At 42.7% G+C, this 26,071-nt stretch overlaps 1 protein-coding gene across 3 annotated transcripts in view; it reads right to left on the bottom strand.

Moving 5' to 3' along the window:
* The window catches only part of cadpsb (Ca2+-dependent activator protein for secretion b), a 77,749-nt gene extending 56,719 nt beyond the window's left edge, over window positions 1–21,030 (bottom strand). For 2 of the 3 annotated variants that reach the window (XM_031568308.2, XM_031568306.2), the window contains exons 1-3: window positions 20,353–21,029; window positions 4,256–4,369; window positions 152–484 (exon numbers count right to left, since the gene is read on the bottom strand). In XM_031568308.2, coding sequence (XP_031424168.1) covers window positions 152–484; window positions 4,256–4,369; window positions 20,353–20,688 — 783 coding nt within the window. In that variant the 5' untranslated portion in view covers window positions 20,689–21,029. Of the gene's footprint in view, window positions 1–151; window positions 485–4,255; window positions 4,370–20,352 lie in introns of all 3 variants that reach the window. The other variant, XM_031568307.2, reaches the window with a different exon arrangement.
* Between the last annotated feature and the right edge of the window lie 5,041 nt (window positions 21,031–26,071).

The raw sequence follows: 26,071 nt of genomic DNA on the forward strand, positions 1-26,071 counted from the left end.
CTGTATACTTAATGAACATGTAATGTACACTTAGCCAAAGCGAAAAAAGAGAATAGTGATAGCTTGCTCCTATAGTACTGAACCAGTTGCTGTTGTTTCCAGACTAAGTCATTGCTAAACGTGCACAGGCCATGAAGAAAGCTTGCTGTACCTGACAGGCCTGGTAGAGAAGCTGGTGCTCGAACTTCTTGATGCCGAGGATCTGCTGAAACATCTCGTAGAGCTGTTCCTTGCTGAGGATGAGCTCGGAAGCGGCACTGGCCGTCATGCGCTGCTGGGCTTTGCGAGGGTCCTCGTCGCCGCGGTAGATGGTGTCGAACTTGGCCATCCAGGAGCTGAGCACAGTCTCCTTGCTCAGTCCGTCAATCTCCGGCAGACTACGCACGCGCTTCTCAATGTGCCTCTTGAACACTTCGCGGCAGTCCAGTGCTGAGAAGCCACCCGTCTGCACCATCTTGGCCACACGGTCACTCTTGAGGAAGACCTACAAGAACAAAGCAGAGTTCATGATGATCACCGGTGATAAAACTGAGATGTGTGACCAAATAGAAGAGAAGGTCATGACCCCTTTCTAGAAGATTGCTTAGACACCATCACAAGACACCATCACATAAAGGGCTGTCACTGATAGTTATCATGTTGCTGAAGCCAACTGAAATCTTAAAATGTCTGTAGTTTCTTTTCTATTATAATGTTAAAAATCATGGCTAAAACCTGTTAAATCATTTACTGTTGTATTTCCAGGTTTTGGCTATATGACTAAATTGCTATATTGAGTGAGCATGGGCAACTGCAGTGTTAGCGTATTAGCTACTTAACAGCTAGTGCATATGTTCTGCTTCTAACTGTGTGTTAGCTGCTATGGCCGTCAGGAAGGAGTAGTGCACATAATGACAATGGAAGTTTTAAGGCTTTTGTAGATCAAACATCACCTTCAGGTACCTGGCAATTTCACCCTGCATAAAATCAGACTTATCAGGGACTTTTCTGACCCCTCACTGAACTTCTTTGAAGAAGCCGATCAGCTCATGCAGATGCATAAAACAGCCTTAACTCAGACAGCTGTATGCCCTGGAGGTATACTCTGGTGACAGTGATTGTGGCAACATGTGAGTCATTATACAATCATCTTTGAAAAAAATCTGTTACTTTTTTGATTAATTTCATTGCAATGATATTAATAGTATTAAATAAATGTGGAATTCTATCCTATACCCTCAATGCATGGACCATAGTACATATTTTATAATACTTACTAAAAAAGCCTAATGGTCAAAGATATAAAATCATCCATTTTGTGGGATAGATATCAGAATGTAAAGACAGCTATGTTGTCTAAGTACTGTTTGCTGTGGCTTTTATTTTGCTTTAATAATGAATAACAGAAGAGTTGTTGAACCACCAGGCCCAAATGTGTCAAAAAATAAAAAATAAGCTAAAAACCATAGCTTTGTATTTGAACTGTAATGATCACAGAATCAGAAGCAAATATTTGTGATAAAATAAAGAATAACAAAGAATCTCTCACTGGCTTTATTCAGATAGAATTATCTACAAAGTAAAATTTGACTTTATGCGTATTTTGTTTTGTCTAACTGACAAATCATGAAGGCAAAAGAGTGAACCAACTGAAGGCAGCCTGAAGGTAGATGTTGGTCACAGGGAGAGTTTTATGAATAAAAAATAAAAGTGACACCATGAATGTGCAATCTCTACAGTGATGTACTGCAGTAATATGCCAAGACCATTAAGGCTGGGGAGCGGCGTGTTTAACATTTTAAAGGTTTGAATAAAAAAAATATGCGAAACGGAAATGAATTTGTGATCCAAAAGAAAGAAACAAAAAAAATTCTCATTCCCTTGTATGAAGTTTTAATTAGGAAAAGTGTGCTTTCTTGACACCATCTGCACCTCTTTTTACCACAGGGAGCAACTCAGTGGTTTGTCCAGATACTGCCCTGCTAATGTCCACACCATAGTGTAGTTTTTCCAGAGGTGTAAGATTAAAGAATTTTTGATTTATGTTATATCAGTACAGTCACAGCTCTAGCAGTTATATCCGGCTGGCATTTCATCAAGACTCCTCTTAAAACCTCCATCTCCTAAACCCCCCCCCCCCCTCACTTCATCCCCACTTCACCCCCTCTACCGCCTCCTGAGATAGGGAAGACGAATGGGTCTTTAAATTGCAACCTGGTTTGGATCCAGGCAACCGTTTCCCATGACTCTTTGCCAGCTGCTGAGCCATTTCCCTTCCGCAAGCTTTTCAGCTGAAATAAAGAGCGCCCCATCCTTTCAGTTAATTCAGTGCCCCACTCGCCATCCGCAGACTTTAAGTGTGGAATCAAAATAAGGATCCGTCCAAATGTACTGGAGGCAGGGGTCAACAGGATGCTTTTACATCAAATGGGTTTTTGGAGAGGGATCGGCTACACTCCCACAGGCGATCTGCTCAAGCAGCAGATCTAGACCCTGATGGGTTCCATGTCATCACAGTGTGATGCTAATTGGCTAACAGGAGTGCCTGTGCGTCTCCGGGTAGGAGTAGGTTGGAAGGGTAAGGTTGGCTACAGAGGCTCACCCTCAAGGGGACTATCCTGTGACAGCACCATTGTTCATACGGAGCTCCTGAGAGACAGAACTTCTCCACGGGAGGGTATTCCTTATTGGTCTTATTATACCGCCTCTCTAATTGGACTGATTATAAACCGTATGTGCTTTCCTTACGAGAGAAGAGACAAATAGGGGAGGAAAGCATGGCATCAAAGGTGTTATGTTTATCAGATGTACAGTACAGTATATATGAATTCATTTTGAGAATGTCCAAAAGCAATGCGTGCTCTGTCACTGCATTAAGATGTAGGACGTAATAACATTAGCTATCAGTACCCCAGTGTAGTTTGCTTTCATTTAATGAGCTTCTCTTCATAATCATTACCTTGGGGTCTTTTGCTGTAGGGTGTGACATAATCAGCAACACTGTGTGCTCCTGAATGTCTCCGGAGGGCTTAGACTTTTAGCACAGACTGGTAAAGGTGCAGATCCGCAGCCAAGAAAAAAGCTGCAAATCTCTACTCATTAGCTCTTTAATCTCTGATCTAATAAAGGAGGATTCCGTACAGCAAAATTAATCAAACAATAATTGTCAGTTCCCCTTGTCAAGTCATTGATTGCTATGGGGCTACTTGACCAGATGACACTGAATGAAGACAAATAAATGGCATTAAATAAATGAATGAATCAACCTAACAGAGCTGCTAGCTTCAGACCTTCCTGTATTCATCACGTCGCAAGATACATATATGGGCCTCATATTCACAGTATGCAGTCCTATATGTCAGTTACATATACTGTTTGTATGGTACATTCTCTGACACCAAACACTTGAATGCTAGCAGGTGTGGTTTTAAATTTAAAATGTCTCATTCTTATCTTTTTTTTTATCTTTATCTCATATGAAATAACTAGTTATGAGTCAATGACCTGTCACTCTTCATGAGATGAAATGTAATTGTGCCAGGTGCTCTGTGAACATTAGCAAGCACCCATTTAGAAGCAGCATTAGCCACCCGTCAGTCAAACACAGATACGGTGAAGCAGCCCACCTGCAGCCGGCTCGCTCAGAGCAGAGGAGCCCAACGTGACATGATGACCTCATCATTACCAGCCTCGGATGATCATCTAGGCTAGTGCGAAGTGACACTCTTAGACAGCAGCCTACTGCTGCTGCTGTTAGCCAAAGAGAAAGCTTTTAAATGTCCCGGGAGAGGTTTTCAGAACCCTCATCACTATGCTAATTCAGTCACGCAAAGCCATTCTGATCAGCTAGGGTCTCATATCTGCAGCACTATAAACAATACCGAAATCACTCACTACCAACAGCTTACTGGGACTGTCTGTAAGGTAGCTGAAGTGTGAATAAGGTTTTGTTTTTTAAGGATATGTTTTCACCCAATCACCCAATTCTGTTTTCTGATATAGTTCCCCTCAAAGACAGTGGAAACTTATATGTTCCACAGCAACAGTGCCTACCACATAGAATTGGCATTTCTAAGAACCCTCCCCTGTGACCCTGTGTAAAATGTTTTTAGTTAATGTAGTTAACTCCTCCTTCATTGAGTATTTGGATGTACAATGTGCATGGAAATGTGTGCATGTGCATGGCCACATAAATCCACATAAAAAGGCGATTAGCCAAATGCGATTTCCACTGCACATCTGTTTCTTTCGAGCCATTTTGGCAGAAGCACTGTACCTCGTTGTAGCTCTGGACAGCGTTGATGAAGGCCTCATCTGCCACGATCTGGGTGTCTCCTTTCAGGAAGGACTCGAAACGGTCCTTCACTGTCTGCAGCTGCTGCTTTGTGGTCTGTGCAGGGAACGGAGACAGAGGACACAGAAAGAGAAAGAGAGAGAGAGCATGAGCGTAAAAACAAACAGTAAATGTGGCCAGCAGCTGAAATCTGAGCTGGCATGGTAATTACACCACAGAACTAATTAGACCAGTATGGCTGAGTCAAAAGAGCATCTGAGCCCTCAAAGGTGAGGCAGAGAGGGCAAAAAACAAGCAGTATGATTTGTGAACAGTTCATTGCATGGCAGAGAGGGCTCCGCACTCCCTGTGTCTCAGTCAGTCCTTCTAAACCTTTGCCCAACCCCCCTTTCTCGGTCTCAAACACACACACACACACACACACACACACACTCGCGCACACACACACACATCCATACACTCATTACCCTATAACGTTATACTCATTATAAAAAATTTGAAAAAAATCTATTGCCAATTGAAAAACTGATTTTTCATTTGCAGCAGTTTTCCATTTATATGTATATACTGGGCTTGCTGCAATATAGTGCTTCACCACGGCAGTCTCTCATATTCTCTCTCGCACAGTGAAATTCTGGATTTGTCATGAACGCCATAGAAGACCAGCAGCCCAAACTCCTCTCTCATCATTGACCTGCATGCATATGGAGTAGGGCCACCAGAGAGTGGAAGACGTGCAAAACACCCTCAGAGAAGTCAAATACAGTTAGCGGTTGTTTGATAAAAAAAAGCATACTTATTTTATTTAATTGAGATCATAAACTCTGATTTGTTGATATATTCACGAATGGTGATATCGATATGTCCTGTGACTCAGAAAAGGGCATCTGAGTTCTCATTGATTTAATACGGGCAAAATGGTAATAACATATGCACCCAGCATTTTCATTTTAAGAGACAGAGATCCAGGAGCAGAGGAAATTGAAGTTGGGTTCAATATTTTATGAGCTCTACTTTATTAAAGGTTTTAATCAAAGCCTGTGGACGGGTTTCATTTATAATATGTCGGCTGTCTGCGATACAGTATTTTAGCAACTCTCACCTGAAATGATCTAGATTATGAGTGATGCTTTCCAAGCTCATATACTGTGTCTATTTCCTCTTGTCTTTTCTTTTAGTCCTCCTTTTTTCTTTTCTTTTTTTTTTTCAACAAAAATGCTGGGCTGAAAACTTTACAGAAGCTTTCCAAGAACATTCAAGAAATTCAGTGTATGTGAGACGTGTTGTTGTGCATGCCTACGTGTATCCTTGTCAGAATCTCTATACAGAACTGATATGTATTGTGCGGATTTTTGTCATATTTTCTGCCAGCCTTGTCCTTTTGTATCTGCACTGGGTAAAGACTTAGTGTGGTGCTTCTGCAATGATGTCAGCATGGTGGTGGTGGTGTGTGTGTGAGTGTGCGTGTGTGTGTGTGTGTGTGAGTGTGTGTGTGAGTGTGTGTGTGAGTGTGAGTGTGTGTGTGCGTGTGTGTGTGTGTGTGTGTGTGTGTGTGTGTGTGTGTGTGTGTGTGTGTGTGTGTGTGTGTGTGTGTGTGTGAAGTGGGGGAGGAGAGGGAGTCTGTGTGTGAGTGTGTGTGTGAGTGTGTGTGTGAGTGTGAGTGTGTGTGTGCGTGTGAGTGTGAGTGTGTGTGTGTGAGTGTGTGAGTGTGCGTGTGAGTGTGTGTGTGTGTGTGTGAGTGTGTGTGTGTGAGTGTGTGTGAAGTGGGGGAGGAGAGTGAGTGTGTGTGTGTGGGGAGCCTGTGAGGCATCACTGTGCCATCTGTGTGTTCTTCTCATCTCTACCTCTTCTCTCAGTGGCAGCCACCTACCAAACACATATCACTGCAGCCCACTAGTCTACAGTCACACACACACACACTGACACACACACACACACACACACACACACACACACACACACTTATAAAACATGCACATGTACACAGCCACACACACACACACATAATGTAATAAGAATGTAATGTAATAAGAATGTAATGTAATAACACTCATACATATGCACACCTGTGTAGATACACATGCAGATTTTATGTTCGAGTATGAGAGTGGAGAGCTGATGGAGAAACGTGTTCTGCCTTGAGTCAGTCTTGTCCTCTATGATGGCCTCACTGAAGGGCCAGGCTTCAGGACTCGCTGACCCCAGCACTCCAGCTAACATGCAGAGCAAGGGATTCTGCAGTGACACTAAGCTCATAGTACAATATATAAATATATAAATATATAAAGACCCACTGAGACACAGGGGGCTTGCAGGATCAGAGCTTTGCATTAAAAACTGTATGGCATCATAAGAGAATGACTTGATATGCTGACCCTGTATGCATATAAATGCTCAGAATTGCCTATTGAGAGCCGGGACAGCTTGTCAGAAGAGGATTTTTTTTATGAAAGATCCCAGAGCAATCTTCATTGTCCTGGACTGTCCTCTCTGGGAGACAGTGATAAGCAAAGCCCGTCTCCCTGTCTCATTGACCTTCTCCATGTGGTAGAGCACAAAGACAGCTGTTAACAGCTGGAAAGGTGCCAGTGAGTCAATTGTTGTTGTAGTCTCCGAAGTGTGTATGCATATGTGTATGTGTTTGTATTTCGCTGAGCACATCTTTCATATTTATGTGTGTTTATTATTGTTGTCATGTTACATGTTCATGACGATGCTTGCAAATGTATGAAGGGCAGTGTGTGTGTGTGTGTGTGTGTGTGTGTGTGTGTGTGGTGAGGGGAGGGAGGCGGGTGGTGTGGGCCATGAGGAGGAGAGAAAAAAAAGAGAGAGTGGAGAGCTAGACGACTTAAAGGAAGGCTGACAGATCTCCAAAGCCAACAAATCTGCCTCTGGTATGGAGCTCAGGCCAAGCACAGATCCACAGACACACTGTGGAGACACACACACACACACACACACACACTCACACACTCACACACACACACACACACACACACACACACACACACACACACTCACACTCACACACACACACCCACAGACACAGACACACACACACACACACTCACACACACACACCCACAGACACACTTACACACACACACACACACACACACACTCAACACAAGCGCAAATGCTGCTCTCAGCACAAGCTAATCAGAGGAACATGAACATCAAGAAAGACAAAGATAAAAGAGAATCAATTTTTATCATTTCTCTCTCACTCACTCACTCTCTCTGTGTGTGCACACTTTGAAGAAAGCCCAAAAAAATCATGACGATTTGACTTGTGAGACATCTCTCCACTTCACTGAGATAGGCAGCTGACCAGAGCTCAGGCAGTGCCTGTTCAGGCTCCCAGACTGCAGCATGCTGCATGCACCACTTCCTCTTTGTTAAAAACATCCCCACTCTGCATGCGAATGAAACGCTCCTCTGAAATGCCTAAAGATTGGATTACATAACCGTGATTAAGCTGGTTCAGCTAGATACATATAGCATGAGTCATTTGTGGGCCAAAAATACACATACACAGGGACAGACACCATCTTTTGCCACAGCATTCAACTCAAACTGTGTTTGTCCTGTCTGCAAAAGCTGACCTCTGAATCTTTGTTCAGATAAAGACTTTCCAAAATAGGGAATCACCATGGCAATGTGATATTATTCCTGAACAAGTCAGAGTGACGAGTCTCCAGATCTGTCTTTACACAGCCTGTTCAGCATGGGGGGGAGGGGGGGGGGGGTCATTATTGTTCCAACTTCAAGCTGGCAGCAGAGGTAGAGGTAGTCACACAGCCAAATTAAAATCTGTGTAAAAGGGAGAGCCGGCATGGTGGGATGGGGGTGGGACAGCCTAGCAACAAACCAAAACGAAGCGAGAATACGCTCGAAATGATAAGCATTAACACGTTGTACAGTCCATGATGCACACCAACTTTGCTTGAGTCTGAACAGTGCTATAGATGCGCATGGCTTGCACAAGTCTCGTTATTGTTTTTGAAAGTAACAGGTAGGCTAGTTTATTTCCTAAGCGTATGTCCTGGTGCATTCGAGACAACTCGGAATTCGGAACGTCCGTCATTCCCAGCTCCAACGTGTGAGCCGAATGTAAGCACACTAATGTGGGGATCACTCATCGGTGGATTTTCTTTATATCTCCTGGGTATAAAAAATCGTGTAAACAAGCAAAGCTGGCATAATAAGGGGTTCTTCTTAACGGCGATAGAGCAGGATTCCTGTTTAAAAGGGGCCTCTTTGTCACTGTTGGTTCAATAATTAACTGTGGTTATATACTGTATGTTTTACTGTTGTTGACATCATACTGTACCTGTATGTGTGTTAGACTTACGGTAGGTGCATTTCATTTTGTGTAGATATTCATCTGTTTGCACTTATCATGATCATTTTTAAAGCATTTCCATGTTGTTAACACAGATTTATGTGTGAATTGTAACTTAATGATTTTTTAACTAATTCAGTAAACCTCTCCAATCCACAATTGCATACCTCTCATAGTGTTATATATCAGTGTATGTCTAATATTGTGTGTGTGTGTGTGTGTCCGCTCTGCTCCAACTCGGTCTTATCTGCCCTGTCACACCACTCCTCCCATTCAGCAGGCCAGAGGCCTTCGTTTTGCGTCACGTCACGTCACGGAAGCCCATTCTCCCTGGCCAGCGACCGGGGGCCGCTCCTCTGCTGCTTGCCTCCCTCCCGTAATTAACAGGAGAGCCGTGGAACTGCGAACGCCACTGAAGGACGGAGTGCAAAGGGGAGAAGGGGCAGAATCTCCATCAGCGCTTCAGCAGGCCTGTTTGGCTACAGCGCGGCGATCGATTCCTGCACGGGCCGGCTCTTATTGAGATTGCATGGGACTGGAGGATTCATGGACACGCCGTAAAGACCCCCAGGGACATTCATCAGCCCGTTTACCTGTCACATGTGAGGGCAAGGTCACGCCTACACACATACACACGTCATAAAGAGGCCACCTCAGCCTTTCAGTTGGATGTGAAGGAAGAAAACACCGTACACACACACACACACACACACACACACACACACACACACACACACACACACACACACACATATAAAATATATATAAAGTATACACACACAAAGTATACACAAAGGACTAACTCACACACACACTGTATAACCATACAAAGATAATCAGGAAAATGTCACCATTGTATATGACCCTTTTACCGGTCACATGGAAATGGCACACCGTAACACTCAAACACATGCACACAAACATACACACACACACATACACAGATACACACACACACACACACACACACATACACACACACACATACACAGATACAGAGATGGAAGAGATACAAAAAAAAATATCTACATAGTCCTTTGGAGTGGTTTCACTCAGTCTCCGTTGCTGCTATGCCAGGCATTGATTTGATATTGACAGGTGGCTCTGCTTTTTCAAGTTCTAATACACTTAATGCATTTGTGTTAATGGCCTTAAATCCTCACACTGGCAGTCTTTAGTGTGTTGATAGAGATGCTCAAAGACTGAATTCTAAGAAAAGACAACTAGAGCCCAATTAAAAGAGGAGAATAGGAGGTGGATTTCAACCATATAATCAGTGTGCTGCCTTGTCCAGTTTACCTGAAATATGCCATTTTATTTTGTAACTTACCAAACTTTACCTCTTAAAAAAACTAAGCTGCAAAGCAAGGAAGAAAATAGTTCAAATATACTTGATATTTAAATATACTTAGGGGCCTGAACAATTATGAGAAATGCAAAAACATACTCACTACATTTTGAAACATTCTCTGACCATAAAAACATGAGGCATCACCACCAGTACAATAAACGCAGTCAATTCATGTAAAAATGTCCAGTTGTGGGGTCAATGTCCAGAACAAAGGAGTGCAAAGCCATTGATACAGACTGCTGTATGTAAGGTGATCCACCCTGCCTATGACTGCTGGGCCATTGGGGAGCATTACCTCATCGCTGGTCATGTCAGCACGAGGCTGATGAGCAGGTGACAAAAGCACTGCTGACCTTCTGCACTTCACAATGGCAAAAAGCGGAGGCCACACAATGGGATATGAGGGCAGCTGAGATGCTGCCTGACAAACAGACACACCCTCATGTACACACAGATACACAACGCATACAGAATGTACCCACAGACACAGCTGTATCTACACATGCTGACATAGATCACATACAAATGCACACAGCCATGTCGAAACACACACACGCATACAAGTGCACACACACACACACACACAAACACACACTCACACAGACACAGATGTATTCCCAAAAACATACAAGCGAATCCCTCACACTCACACAGGGAACATACACACACACACACACATACACACAGTCACACACACACACACACACACACACACATACACAAACACACACACACACACACTCACACAGGGAACACACACACACATACACAAACACACTCACACACACACACACACACACACACACACACACACACACACACACACTCACACAGGGAACACACAAATCCTCAGTAAAAAGCTTGAGAGAAACTCAGTGAGTACTCTGGCAGGCGTGACACACACACATACACTTAACATAAAGACCAAGCATGAGTGGAACTAGAGAAATGAGGGGGAAGGATGAAACAGACACACACATGCACAGTCACCAGATAAAAGTCAAGACAGCATAACAGAAAGGAACATGATGTTCAAACTCCTCTTGCAGTCCCCCCCCCCCCCCCCCCCTTCTGGTTCTGGTTGCTTCTTCCATCCCACTGCACTCAGACACTCCACCACTCATGAAGAGGACCCCCTTCCCCATCTGCACCGAGGTACCGGGCCACCAGCACAGGCTTGCTTTTCTGCTGCAAGTGAGCAGTGTTTGTAGTCGTCTCTCCTCTGACAGTGAGCAGACCAGTCAGTAACAGCTGGTATAATCCACTGCAATTATTATTCTAGCAATTTACTCCTAATCATATTCTTAACAGATTCATGACCATTCAGAGAGTTGGTGCTGGCCATTGTTTTCCACTTAGTATTCATCTGGCCAAGTGCTAGCACTAAAAATAGATTGAAGCTAATTATTTCGGTCAATAAAATAGAACTGCGGCTATTTCCATCACACATGAAAGAGAAGGCTGTATGCTGAAATACCTCTCGCCTGACAAATGAAACACAAAGGATGTGGGGAAATTTGTTTCCATTTGTATTTTTTTGTTTTAGTAAATGAGTAAATCCAACCAAACAAAATAAATAAAAATAAAAAAAAATTCCCTCCATACACTACAGACAGGCAGCATGGTAAAGCACTCAGGCTTAGCAGAGCTGCCCATGAAGCGAGCATTACACAATGCCTCATTTCGGCTTACGTAACATTCTGTGTGATTTTTCCCATGCCTGCTGTGGATTTGAAAAATGAATCGTAAGATGGAGGCTGGTGAGTGGCTGGTGTTTGCAAGGCCACGGCTGGCCATTGGCATGCTCCGTCTTGTGCGGAGTGGCTGAATGTAGCTGACGTTGCTCCGCTACACCAGAGTACTGCAGTTCTTTAATCAGAAACACAGGACAGGTGCCAGTACCTCCTGGGGCCCACATTGCCTGTGCGCTCTTCACAAAAAAACACTCTCTCTCTCTCTCTCTCTCTCTCTCACACACACACACACACACACACACACACACACACACACACACACAAGGTGAATGTAGGATGAGAAACACAGGGGCAAGAGAAATGAAAACAAATAGCAGAGATTAGAAAAGATTGAACGAGTCAACCCAGGAAAAGGATGGAAGGGAATGAAAAAGAGCCCCACGCTGAGATTGTTGCTGTTAGCACTGACATAGGGCACCAAATCCACTTTCCTTTCCACTGTCACTTGCATTTGAAAAAATCCTTTCCACCTTCACACATTCCAGTCTTCCAGGAGTTGACACACCACTGCTGTTTCATAATGCTTTATACTGCACCACCAGTGCAGACAAGACACACACACACACACACACACACACACACACACACACACACACACACACACACACACACACACACACACACACACACACACACACACACACACACACACACACACACACACACACTAAGTCATGAATTGCCAGGGCATGCGTCCCCATGGTGGGTCTGACATGTAACGTCTAAAAACACGGCTGTGTGTGTGAATATGTATTTACCTAATGCGCCAATGTAGCTGTGTTTTCCTACCTGTAATCCGGTGTCTAGTGTGCTGTAGTATATGATAATGCACATATGCTGGCACGAATGCAGTGTATATACACACTTGAGTAGATGTTCATGCCACACACACACACACACACAAGTGGGAGTGTGTGTGTGTGTGTGTGTGTGTGTGTGTGTGTGTGTGTGTGTGTGTGTGTACTACTGTGTGCTAACAGTGAGTGGCACCTCCCATTTGAGGAAAGCCAGCACGTCTGTGGGTGAGCACTCGTCTTCAGCTCCTCTAATCCTAAAAATAAAACTCTCTTCCATGTGACAGAGCAGCGTGCCTGAGGTGGCTTCCCACCAGCGAGTGCCTAAGCCTGGGCGCACATGTAATATTTAATACAAGAACACACCCTCTCTAAGAGCTCAGAAGGAACCGTCCGCCATGGCGGTGTACTGCAGCGCTCTGCGCTCTGACGCTGTAGGAGAGCAGCTGAAATGAGAAATGCCGCCACAGAGCCCGAATGATCACCTGACTGCTCTGAAATCTGATGGCTCTGGAGCATTGATTGGAGCGGGAGGCGTTGAGGTTCACTGCTTCCTCCCACCTTGAGGAATGGCAAAGGTCACACAGGGGAGGGGGAAGGAGAGAGTGCAGGAAACTCTAGGTCCAGATGAAGGCTGACAGAAGAGAGGAATAGACAATGATGGAGAGACGAATAGACAATGGTGGAGAGAGGAAAAGAGAATGGTGAAATGGCATTGAAAGGGACATGTGGGGGTCTGTACTCTATGGAAGGGCTGAGAGAGAAAGGGAAGTGGGAAGATGGTGTGACAGTTTGTGTGTGTGTGTGTGTGTGCTTGCGTGCGTGTGTGTGTGTGTATGTGTGTGTGTGTGTGTGTGTGTGTGTGTGTGTGTGTGTGTGTGTGTGTGTGTGTGTGTGTGTGTGTGTGTGTGTGTGTGTGTGTGTATGTGTAGAAAGGATATTGATTTAGCCTCAGCTGGACAGTAGAGACATCTGGTTATCCTTCCATCATAAAACCTAGCAATCGTTCTCCTTCCAACACTTTCACAGTCTTATTTTGTTACAGTCTCTCTCTTTCTCTCCATTCAAAACACCCTTCCAATTCATTTGTATTCATATATATATCGCCAATAACAATTGAAATTGTCTCTAGGTGCTTCACAGAGCCCAGAGACTGAGAGAGTGAGTGTTGCCAAAGCTGATCATTTTTGTGACACTGCAGTCCGCTGACACACTGAAAGGTAAAATGGTGATAATAATAAAATAGAAATGTGTCAGAATGATCAAATGAAGCGATGCTGGGGAAGTCTCAGATGTTTCCTTAAGTCGTGGCAGGTGATTGTGCATTTAGCTGACACCTCCCAGCATCTCTCTCCTTACAGACACGCTAGTATTTCTACCATAATGGGACATAACAATGAAAGAAGGAATGTCTTCTATTTTCAAAATATTTTTCTCCCGGTCGCTTTGTATTCTATTCATTCAAGATGACATCAAGACCACCCCCATGTTCTTTGGGGTTTCGCTTTCCAAGGCTTTTGTGTGTGTATTTGTTTCATTATTCTGTGTTTCTTGTACCGGGTTATTTCAAATGTGAATATTGGGTGGACAAAACTTGCTTCATGGTATTTCTTTATTCATTTTGTCTTTGTTCATTAGAATTTGCTCAGACTATGTTTGACTAACACTCCTATTAAATCTCTCTGTCTCTCACACTTAACCCTCTCTCTCTCTCTCTCTCTCTCTCTCTCTCTCTCTGGTGTATTGTTCTCATGTCTCCTAGTGTGTACATAGTCACAAGGGCAGATGTAGGTGGATCTACTCTGTGGACAGAACTATAATTCTTCCTGCTAATTGATCTGTCGTCTTTTTTTCCAAAAGGGAAGCATTCCTGTGAAGACTCATAATACAGACAAAAGTGTCTCTAATTAATCCTGAACTGCACACTAAAAGGCCTCTGAAATGTACCACAGCTCATTAGCTGGACTCAGGCTGGACATACTGTACAGTCACACATTCAAAGTGTTGTCTTCCTAATCAGATCTAATACTGCAGATCTATGAAGTTTCTAATTAAACCACAGATTTGTTTGTCAAGGCAATACACTGAGCATGCCTACATACTAAAATGCCGCCCACGTTTACCAGTACTGCTTGTCGTATTTAACAAACTCCATTACTGTTGAAGTCCAATGTTCAGAGCATCCTTTTGCAAGCCATCTACCAGTAAGGCAATAAAACCTGGTTTTATGTCTGTTCTGTAAAAATCCTGTTTAGTGTTCCATTTTTGTTCTCAGTCCCACACATTTTTAAATATCAAATGCTAAAGTTTAAAGCCATTTAAAGATAGTTCATTAACAACTTATAAACTCACATAAACCAGCTAGTAATATGTTGTCTATGTTCATTTTGCCACTCATTAAGACTGCAGCGAAATGTGTTTTATCCCTGGATCATCATAAAGGCTGCTTTGAGGAAACAGATATACAGTAACAAATCTACTAAAAACACAGAATGACTTAAATTACTGGAATTACACGACAATCAGGCAAGAGGGAAACATACTATATGTACTTTAGCAATGATCGTTTTAGATATCCCTTATAATTAACTGCACCTCTTAACAACAGGGGGAGGCTTTTTTCTGTATTTAAATGAACACTGTCTCGTGAATCTGACAAACAGCTCATATTTGCATCTAAGGTTAGATTAAACATTAAAATGACCAGACAACTGTGTTTTAGGTGAATTGCAAAGCTGTGGATGCGGTCTCAAATGTTAATCAGTAAATGTGATTGGAGGTATTAATGGTTACAGCAATGATGAGTCTGCTCACATTATCTGTCTTCTTAAGTGTTTGATTAACCATCATGGAATAGATTGAGTTTGGATTGTGGTCTCACTGGTCCACAATTATCATATCAACACCATGATTAGTACAACATAATGTGTCAAGTTGATGTGTTGAAGCCAATCCCCTGTGTATGACTTAACAAAGTACTATAGGAACATTGAGCCTCTTCTGTTCTGTGGGCTTAAAATATATACAAATAATTATTAAAGACAATACATTCAACATAAACAGAAATCTGATGCTATAATTAAAAGCCCACGGATCAAAAAGAGAGCTTTGCTATTCAAGTGTTCCCTCTTGCTGTCATTCCTGTCTATGTTCTCTCTTCTGTTATTTTCTGTCTTTATTGACCTCACACAGAGAGAGAGAGAGAGGGAGGGAGAGAGAGAGAGAGAGAAATAAAGAGAGATGTGAGCGAGAGAGAGAGAGAGAGAGAGAGAGAGATTCATAATGTTCAGTGGAGCAAAACAAGATTTTTCTTCCCCATAATAGTTTGTCTTGAAGAAATGTATGACTTTTGCCACATCGTCAGAGAGCTCCAACCCTGTAAAGCACAATGGCGTGGTGATTACCATCTCATTTTTGGGGAGGAAGGGGCAGATCAGACCCTAGGTCCCCGCTCAAGCAGCCCGGCAGTCAGGCAGGTGGTTTAGGAGTCGTTGGGGATGTGGCAGTCAGGCAGGTGGTTTAGGAGTCGTTGGGGATGTGGCAGAGGGGTGCAGGTGGTTTAGGAGTCGTTGGGGATGTGGCAGAGGGGTGCAGGTGGTTTAGGAGGTAATCTCATCACAGCCCATTGTAGGCAGCACTAAGCAACAGACCAACTGATTGGGTTAGCAACTCACATGGGCATAGTCAGTCAAATCCAGTTTAAGCAACTTTTTCTCCATTAAAAATTCAGACAGGCGCATTTGCTCGCTTGCCTGTGCTCTAGGCTTTAGGGGAAGAGCTTTGGATTGTGGATGTACTGGAAAACCCACTTTGGTCAAAGAAATAATGTTAAGGTGCAACGTGACTAACCACTTGATCATGATCATATCTGTTCTTGAAATCTAGTTGTGGGCAATAAAACTTGTAGGTAAAAACACAATACATTATAACACTGAAATGGTGGTAACACAGACCCCACAAGCACATGAAAGTGTTAAATAAACATATTCATGCAAACCCCTGTCCAGACATGTGTGCCTGTCCGAACATGCAATCTCCGTTAGAGAGGAATAAAATGGTGAAGAAGACAAGAAAGCTCCCAGGCTGGCACCACTAAAGCATATCTCGTGGACCACAGAGAATAGCACATTCATTGCGCCCACTGGAGGTAAATGATTTTTCAAAGGGCCCGATGGAAAGTGACAGTCTGTAATTGCTCCATTGTGTTTGTCTTTCACAGGGTCACCGCTCAGCACGTCAAGGAGTAACAGCCTGACCTAAACAATGGACAAAAAAGGCCTGTCCGCTGGCGATATCCCAGTCATTACCCTGCATGCAGACAACCATCAGCCTCCTGAACAACAGAAAACAGCACAACATAGACCCACTGCAGTGCAAATGCGTCAGGCACAACCGCCAATGTGCTGCTGTGTTACTGCCACAACCCGCCGAGCATGAAGGCCTACCTGGGCTCATGACGCCATGGATTGTAAAACTAAACAGTCTCAAAGCACTTTTCTAAAGCCATCAAGCTATGAAAATCGGAAAAATGAAAAGAGCTATGACTACAGATGACTTAAAGAAGGCTCCAAAATGAGGCCGAAATTTGGCTCTGGCTTCACTATAGATCTGCAAGTTTACTTACTTCAGACACATATATTGCATTTGGATATAGCATATAGCATACATTTTATTTTATATAATGTTGTGATTGATTACAATGAAATAATCTAATTCCCTTTGTAATAAATATACAGCATTTCTTGTTTGTGAACTCCCAAATAGCTCCGAGCTCTTAAAAAAGAGTGAGAGATCTGACAAATGGTGTTGAACATGAAAGAGGTGCATAAACACAACCATAAACATAGAGTGTGTGTACAGGTTGCACTATGCCTCAGGTACCAGCCCTGCTATCTCTGGACTGCTTCACTCTAGACTCTTGCCATTAACATAATGGGCATAGTGGAATGGAGAGGTTTGCGCTAGCATCATCTGCTCTTAATAAATTATAACATTGCATTACACTACATTAACCTGCACCAGCACAGAAAGAACAGAGTGCTGGTCATCAGGGTATGAAACAATGATGAAGAAATAGAAAGTGTCCATCTGTGAGTATTGCCATTCGGCTGTTTCACTATGTGGGGGCATAGTACTCCCTACAGCTGCTGCATAGGAATCTACAGAGCTGTGAGTAGGGGGAGGTAAATAATGGTCTTGTGTGGCTCATGATAGGGTGTCCCTGCTAGCCAAAGAAGAGTCAAAGGCAATGCAGGCAAAGCTAACCGACATGTCTGCCTTTGTAGAAAACTGGATTTTTCTTTTTTTGTCATGTGTAATTATACAATTATGTCGATATGTTGATGATTGTCTCCGCATACAAAAGAAATTGTCCTTGTAACCCCAAAAAATGGATAAGAACTGAAATGAACACATTCAAAACACGTTCGCCGTTGATCCAACCTGCATTAAACGCTGATTGTGAAGATGACTCTGACACACGACAAAGAGGGACAGCAATGAATAAACAAATCTCACAATGACACGGACATTGTGAAATCACAAGTTACGGCAACGAGACATCTCAGTATGACTGACACCATGCAAGAAATGAGCAGCACAATCCCACACCCCCTAGCTTACACTTGGCGGCTCAGACAAGACTCCTTGCAATGACACAGTATTGACTCTCCAGGAGTGCAGGGGCACATAGCCTTATTGATTATAGCACTTGAAACCATAGGGGCCTCTGATCACGTCTGCACAACAAAGACCCATGCATCTGCTCAAGAGAAGCCAGCATGTACACAACGGATTAACCAACAACACTTGCTCATGTCATTTTGTAAGGATGTGGTACTGTGATCATGATTCACGCTGTTGCAATTAGGTTTTGTGGTTCAAGCACGCCTGAGCATTAGATTGTTGTGAAAGATGGCTTTGGCACAGAAACACTGCTACTCCAAGAAGGAAGTCCTCTAAGAAAGATAAATGAGGCATATCTCATATTTGTAAGGGAGTAATTAATATTGGTAAAAGTGGAGCACTTCAGGTCATGGATTACAAGTCATGACAAAAATATAACTCCAGTATAGAACATTACTGGCGCTCAAACCAATGGAATTCTGAGTACTCCAATGGCTATGGTTACGGGTGACAAACCAACCAATGGAACCCCGAGTACTACAATGGCTATATGGTTACGGGTGTCAAACAACCCTCAATGAAAAAAGGAGGACCAAATCCCAAAGCTGAATGGCCATTAATATTGAATTCTACTTTTACATGTTTGGTAGGTCAAGAAGTGATTTGCTCTCCTCATGACTGAAACACTAAAGAGTTCTTGAACAAATGGCTACATGTGCTCATGCATTCCATATAAATATCGGATGGCTTGGCATCTTAAATGGCATAAACGTGCTTGTTGTCATAGTATCTTTGCATAATGACAAACTTGAGTTTTCCTCTGTAACTAATCATAATGCCCTTATTGCATGCTTTGGTTGAGACACCTTTCTAACACAGATCATGCAAGTCACTGAATTCCCATTATGATCTTGATCCACAGCAAACTACATTACTTTCAACATTCACATTTTTCATTTAATGCGTTTTTGCTCAGTGAACAGGTAAATGTTTTCTTGCAGATTTGAAATAAGACCTATCCTGTGTGTGTGTGTGTGCAACTATAGAGTGGACAGGGCACACTTCCTTTTAGTGCTCAGTAGATGAAAATAAGATAGGATAGTTATAAATAAAACATGTATCTAGAAGCCTATAGCACCACCTGATTTCCTTTGGACTGCAAATATGCTGTCATGGTTCGGCAGCTGTGAAAACATCTATTAAACATTTTCACTTTGCCAAAAAGGTCAAAGCACAAAAAGCTGAGAAATGTCAGAATAATGTGTATATACAAGGACTATCAAAGTGTGCCTGACTATTTGTCAGTTTAAAATCATTTGAACACAAAGAACAGTGAACCATTCCACTCAGTGACCTTTTCAGTAATTTTACAATACTGTGTACATTTCTGTTTACCTTGATTTAAAAAGAAAAATGAAAGTGGGCCAGTAGCACTATATATTTGAAGAATAAAGCAAATGTGGCTGCAGCTATAGGCTAATACTTAGTTATCCACTCAGGGGATATCCTGAAACAAGCAATTTGTGAGGGGAGAAATATTAAGAAAGAAAAACACCTATAATCCAATCAATTCATGTTATAAATATGAGTGTGAAAAAAGCTTTAAATGGATCCATGTATCAGCAATGTCATGAGGATGTACCTCACGGTTATAAAAACATCCCATACGTACAGTGTGCCCCTAGCAAGAGTCACCTTGGGAAAGGGACTCATTGAGGCAAGAGAGATGGCGCAAACACAAACACATCCCGCTACGGCAAGAACGCGGACACTGTATTGGCTCATCACATGACTATTGAGATGTAGCCTACTATAGCAATGACACGGCTTTATTTTGGTCCACGTCTATCAATCTCGTAGTATTCGTCAACGGGTCGCCTGCTGAATTCTCGACGTGATTACAGATCTCAATCAGTTTGGTTCCCCTCTGACAAAATCCGTGAAGCTAATTTAAATACTCGCCCCACAGTCCCACTAGTCTCCACATCTTCAGACATCAATGGGGCCTCATGCCCCCCGCACTACGCGTAGGTCATTTCTACATAAAGAAATCGCTCGTGGGGACAGAGTTGGACCCTGTAAATGATTGGTGCCCATTGCTTGGGTTACGATTGGGGTTCATGCAGGTTTTACGTCGGCCGTCAACATTTCAAGGTTAGGCTGAAATTACTGTCCTGAGACTGGTGAACTACCCCATCCCCTTTCCCTACCTTCTGCTGTCGCCTCGCCATGTCGGTCGGCTGTTTGGCGTTGAAGGGATAGGCAACGCATCGCATCACAAAGACATAGAGTTGCAGCTTCTTCTTTCGTTCCTCTTCCTCCCTCTGCAATTTCTCCACCTCCTCTTTCTCATGCTCGCTAACTGCCGATGGACTTGGGCTGGACGGCCGAGCACTGCTGCCACGGCTACCTGGCTGGAGACCACCCGAGCTTTCGCTTGTCCTGCTCGGTGAGATTCGGGATCCGGTCTGAGGTGCCATCACCTCTTTGCTTTCCTCTTCTACTATCCCCTCGGATTCTTCCTCGCTGGATGACGGGTCCAACATTTTGTCCTACAACTGCGGTAACCTTGCGAGGCACTGAAACGTTGGAATAGTAACAATAGGCAATTACCGAGCGGAGAATAAATATGAGAAAATATAAAAACCTGCCCTAAAACCCTCTAACTCTTAACCACTGATCTAATGTTATCCTGAGCTCGATCCGACCCCACAATCTGCTCTGTCCCGGCAAATGCTCAATCACGTCTCCTGCCTTGAAGATGCGGACGCGGACACTGCAATCTCCCAGCGTTGCTCTAGCTCACTGCTGCCGCTGCTTACGTGTGCGCGCTGTGTCTCCATTCGCCAGTCACCGCGAGGATAAGCGCGAGGAGGAGGTGAGGAGGGGGCGAGCGCAGCAGAGGGAAAGAGAGCAGGGCTCTTGAAGTGGCTCTTTTTCAACGAGAGGCGCGAGCGATGGCCACTTCTAGCCATGCGAGTGGTGCTGACCATGGTCCTGAAATGTATCTGTGGTGGCCAGTGTAACGGAGTATCTGAAAGGCACCGAATATCGCCTCGGTTGACATTCTGATGAGCGGAGGTGGATCACTCGCCTTTGTTTAACCAAATGTGCAACCAATGTCGTAAACCATCAATCTGGTATGATACTAGGACACTCTATTGATGCGGACCGGGTGGATTTAAGCAGTCAGTGGGCTATTATTTTCCTCACGGTTCATACAAAATCCCAATCCTCCCTTATTTTCATTCATCATTTATAGTCGTGATTGCATTTCATTTACAGACTGCATCATGAAGTGGGCCTCAACGATTTGCTCCTATTAATAATGCGTCGAAATATCAATAAATATCCGCTTCCTAATGGTGCGTGATTACACATGGTAGATTCTACAGACAAATGGCCTCCTACCCAGGCTAGAAAAGGTTTTGTTGCTTGGGTGGTTATTTGCTTAAAAGTATTGAAATTATCCCGGAAATTGTACAGAAAATGTGGTGTTGGGAGCATTCGCACTTCCACCGAGCGACATACACACTCAGTATTTATGTCCCTCAGCATACCACACCACCCCTTTGGCGGCATACAGGCAGCTAAAATACAAACAAAACTTTTATTAGCATAAAGCATATTGTGACGCGTTGGGGTAGCGAATGCTTCCGGCATGCAGGGGCAAGTGACTGAGGGGTGGCTCCCAGCATGCCATGCGATTGAGGACTGCTTTTATCTGTTATTCTGTTTATTTGACTGTGCTGTTCTAAAACAAAATTAGTCCATGAGTCCCTTTTTTGTCTTGTGTCAGGGTGTGTAACTGTTAGTAGTTCATTGTGTAGTTTAGTCAAGTTGATCTGTCCACAGTCAATGTGGTCATCATGTCAAAGTAATACTGCCCTCCGTTTCCTTATGGTGTAGAACTGCACACCATGTAAGCTGTGGTGGTAGAGTTAGGAGACTCTAATTTGAATAGGCTTAGAGCTAGATATAGTTATTGTATGCCATAAACTGTGCTAAATAGGTGCAATATGTACAAATTACTTTGTGGAGAGTCAGGTCTGAGCTTCATGGCACACTTGTAACTCATAGCCTATACAGTATATCTTATACAAAATCCTTTAATGTAATTTATTTCATTATTATAACTCTCTTACATGTCTGCATGGCTCTCTACTACAGAGTGGAATCATCCATGGACATGAGTTAACAAGAGTTAAACAAACACACAGTCCTCTTCATCCGGTAGGCTCAGATGCTACTAGAGTCTGCACTGTATCAGCCACTGGTGAGAAGCAAGTCATCCTGTAGATGTCTATCTGAACAGTCCATATTGTTTGTTGTCGACATGAGGAAACCCTCTGTGGTTCTCTAACCAATAACCAGAAAAGAGGAGCCATCATGCCTGACCACACAATCACATATGCAGTGTTGGGGAAGCTACTTTGAAGGCATAGCTTTGCAAGCTATACCAATTACTTCACACTGGAAGATGTTAAACTACAGGAAAGCTACCCTAGGGAGAAGTCTAGTTTGATTAACTAAAGCTACTTAGAAAAAGTAGTTCAAACTACTTTAAAATTGAAAATGTACAAGGATACAAAATTAGAACAACATATAATACAAAAAAGTCACATGCCAGAAAAAACACCCACTCAATTGAGTTATTGCAAAAAATGCCAGGGAAAGTGCAAGGAACATCAGCTTTGGGTTTGTATACGGTGTCCATCAGTCCGCCACCTGCATTCCAGAAACTAGAGTCCAGGTTGGGGTATTGCACCAAGCAGGATTACTCAGTTAGCCAGGTAACCTCTAAAATAGCATGCATCAACTTCAGTAAACATTTGTTAATAAATAGCGATAATCAATACTTATGACTAATTGACACCTTATATATTCAAGTTTAGTTTTACAAATTCAGATTCAAAATATTAAAAACTAGCCAAATGTTTTTCACAGGTGCGCTAACAATCCAGCTTCCTGGGATAGCCTTGAGAACTAAACCTGTCCTTAACAAAACAATCCCTTCGCTTATCAAAAGGACAAAATTCCAAGGAATGTTATGTTTTGGTTGTAAACAAATCTGGATTTTGTATTATCTGATTAAATAAATTAAGTAAATCACACCTTTTTAAACCATTTGACCAATTTGAGCACAGAAGAAGGGCCTGAACTTTCCTTTTATGGCCCAAAACGGTCTGTAGGTTCAGTAGTTAACTCCACAAAAATGGCAAAAAAATAATTGAACTACTCGAATCACTATGGATATATGAATGTAGTTAAACTACCAACAAGCTACTGCAAAATGTAGTTAAACTACTAGTTTAATTACATGTAGTTCACTACTCCCCAACACTGCCCACATTTTGGTGTAAGGAAAAACAACACTCACTTATTGATTGTGCATTTGGGGGTAGGGGGGTGGGGGGTCCAAGTCTGAATCAATGCTTTTGATTTGTTCCTGCATTTGATTCAGTTTTGGGCTGAGGTGAATTGCCATGGGCACAAGGCTAATACTCACCATGTTACATATGACAGTGCTGCTACTCTCCGGCTTCATGTAGAGAGTGTGCTATTCTGAAAGTGTGAAAGCCATCATGAGCATGTTGAATACAATCATTCTGATGACCATTTGGCACTTGCTAGCCATTCAGGTGTAATTATTTTAATCACATTAATCAACTCAGTATGATTATAGAGTGTTAAGCCTTTTGTCATTTCAGAAAAGATAAAATGCTGGCCATTTGGAACGGCTGGTAACACAAGCATGCAGCCTTTACTGTCAGATATTTAAAAATGGTTGGGGCAGCTGTGACAACTAAAATTGTCTTGTTAGACAGAGAATAACCTTGTGAACAGGACCAGTGGCAATGATTCAGCAAAATGCAGTCTCTCTTAGGGGCCAGCACCTTTATGGAAAAAGCTAAATATAAACCAGGGTAATCCAGAGGGATCCATTCAGTAGCAACACTGATTTACTGCTGTTCCATAATCTAAAGAGACCCTTTAACAGCTTCCTGAGTTTAAAATGATGACTCATGACAGATTTACAAATGGATGTTAAGAAGAGACTCTCAAGCATTCCACACTAACCCTGAATTTAGCAAAGGATATTGACATTCTGTGGTTGCTCAAGCACAGCTTTGTATATGACTGATGTGATCATATCTGTTTATCATATTCTCAGGTATCTGCAACTTTATTGATCTTGCACAAGACATGTAATTAAAGGCTGAAATGTATGGTATAGCATGCATTATCTGGCTCTAGAATCAGTAATTAAGACATTTTTGCCCAGAGGCAGAAATAAAGATTATTTCTTAGAACAGCATTCATCTACTCAAACACAATGGGTTATTAGTTTGTGTCATAACCACCAAGATAACACTGGAAATGCCACCTTCTGCGTAAGGGGAGGACTGCAACTGACATGCACATTTCTCTGATTCTCACATTCCTCCACACTTTCAAGGTGCGATGGAGCTGTTCCAATGCAAGAAGCCTTTTATAGCGCAACTCAGACACATTCTGCTCTCAGTTCATGTTCTTTCCCATGCGACAAACAGATTTTCAAAATTAGCACAAGGAAAATGTGTTTAAAAGTAGTCCAACAGCCTTACACAGGTACCACAGACCAAGCAAGAATTGTAGAAGTACACTTGGCATCATGCATTTAGTCATTCATGCATGGTAAAACAATGCTATCAAAACCAATACATTTACAAACCTGTCTTTATTTGTAGGGATAAACAAAGTATGAAGCATACTAACATACAGGCTCCATGGTACATTTCTTGAAGGTAAGCTGTAAATTGGATATGCCACAGGCTGATGATGAAGAAAGGTGGAGAATACATCAACAAAAGACATCTAGAGTAAACAGAAGTGAATGTTTGAAGTGACAGTCACACAGAGGATGCAGAGGCAGAGGGGTGTGAACAATACAGAGACAAAGAGAGACTAGAAGATTGAGAAAGTGAAAGAGAGAGTGGGTGTGTTAGAGAGCGAGAGAGAGGCGGACAGACAGAAACAGACCGGTACCTATGGTGTATTTCAGGTGCCCATTGGTTATGTAAGCTGCAAGTTAAAGTTACCTGCTGAATCACCGCTCTGCAATTGTGAGTGTTGTGAGAGTCACAGGGTTTCAGGACTGAAAGAGCAAGAGACTTACTGCACTAAGAGCTTAAAATAAAAATCCCCACGGGCTCTGGCATCAGCACAAGATGTGTGTTGGTGTGGTGAGGGCACTATGGCATATTTTAGCATATTCGCACTTCCATCAAACTTGTCTCTGTGCTTGCCTTCAGAATTAACAGCAGTAGGATCTCTTCAGCATGTTTCAGATGTGTTAATGGTTCTCTGGATTTGACATGAAGGTTGTTGTTGAATCAGTCGCTGCTGCGGGAGTTGAAGGATGTAGGATTAGTCATGTTTTAGAAATGGAGGTATGCACACCCCTAGGGGTGCATAGAGGTACTACGAGGAAATTGGAAAAAGGGAAATTGTGGAATATCTTGTGCCAAATCAAGAAAACAATAACATTTTCAAAACTAATAAGGTTATAATTGGATAGAATAAGAGATTTTAGTAGCCGTTAAGTAATTAGCTGAGAGTATGCTGCCACAGTTAACAGCAAGCTTTTATCCAGTAGTTGTACAGAGTAAAGCAATATGTAAAACAATACACCCCAAAATATTCCTTAAAATATCAGTTGTAATATTGCAAAATTCTTCTGCTTAAAATAGTGCCTCCACCCTAAAAGGTGTGTTGCCGATGTGACAAAGAAACAAATATCATTAGGTTGTAAGCTAGGTAGTTAGCAGAGATGCAGATATAGAATTAGGTGTTGACATCATATCAACCAATTAGATCATGTGGCAGAAAATAACGTATGTACTGCAAAGAAATGTTACAAGATCTTGGGGATATTACCTCATTAAT

This window comes from Clupea harengus, chromosome 5 (assembly GCF_900700415.2).
Source record: "Clupea harengus chromosome 5, Ch_v2.0.2, whole genome shotgun sequence".
Taxonomy (NCBI): domain Eukaryota; kingdom Metazoa; phylum Chordata; class Actinopteri; order Clupeiformes; family Clupeidae; genus Clupea; species Clupea harengus.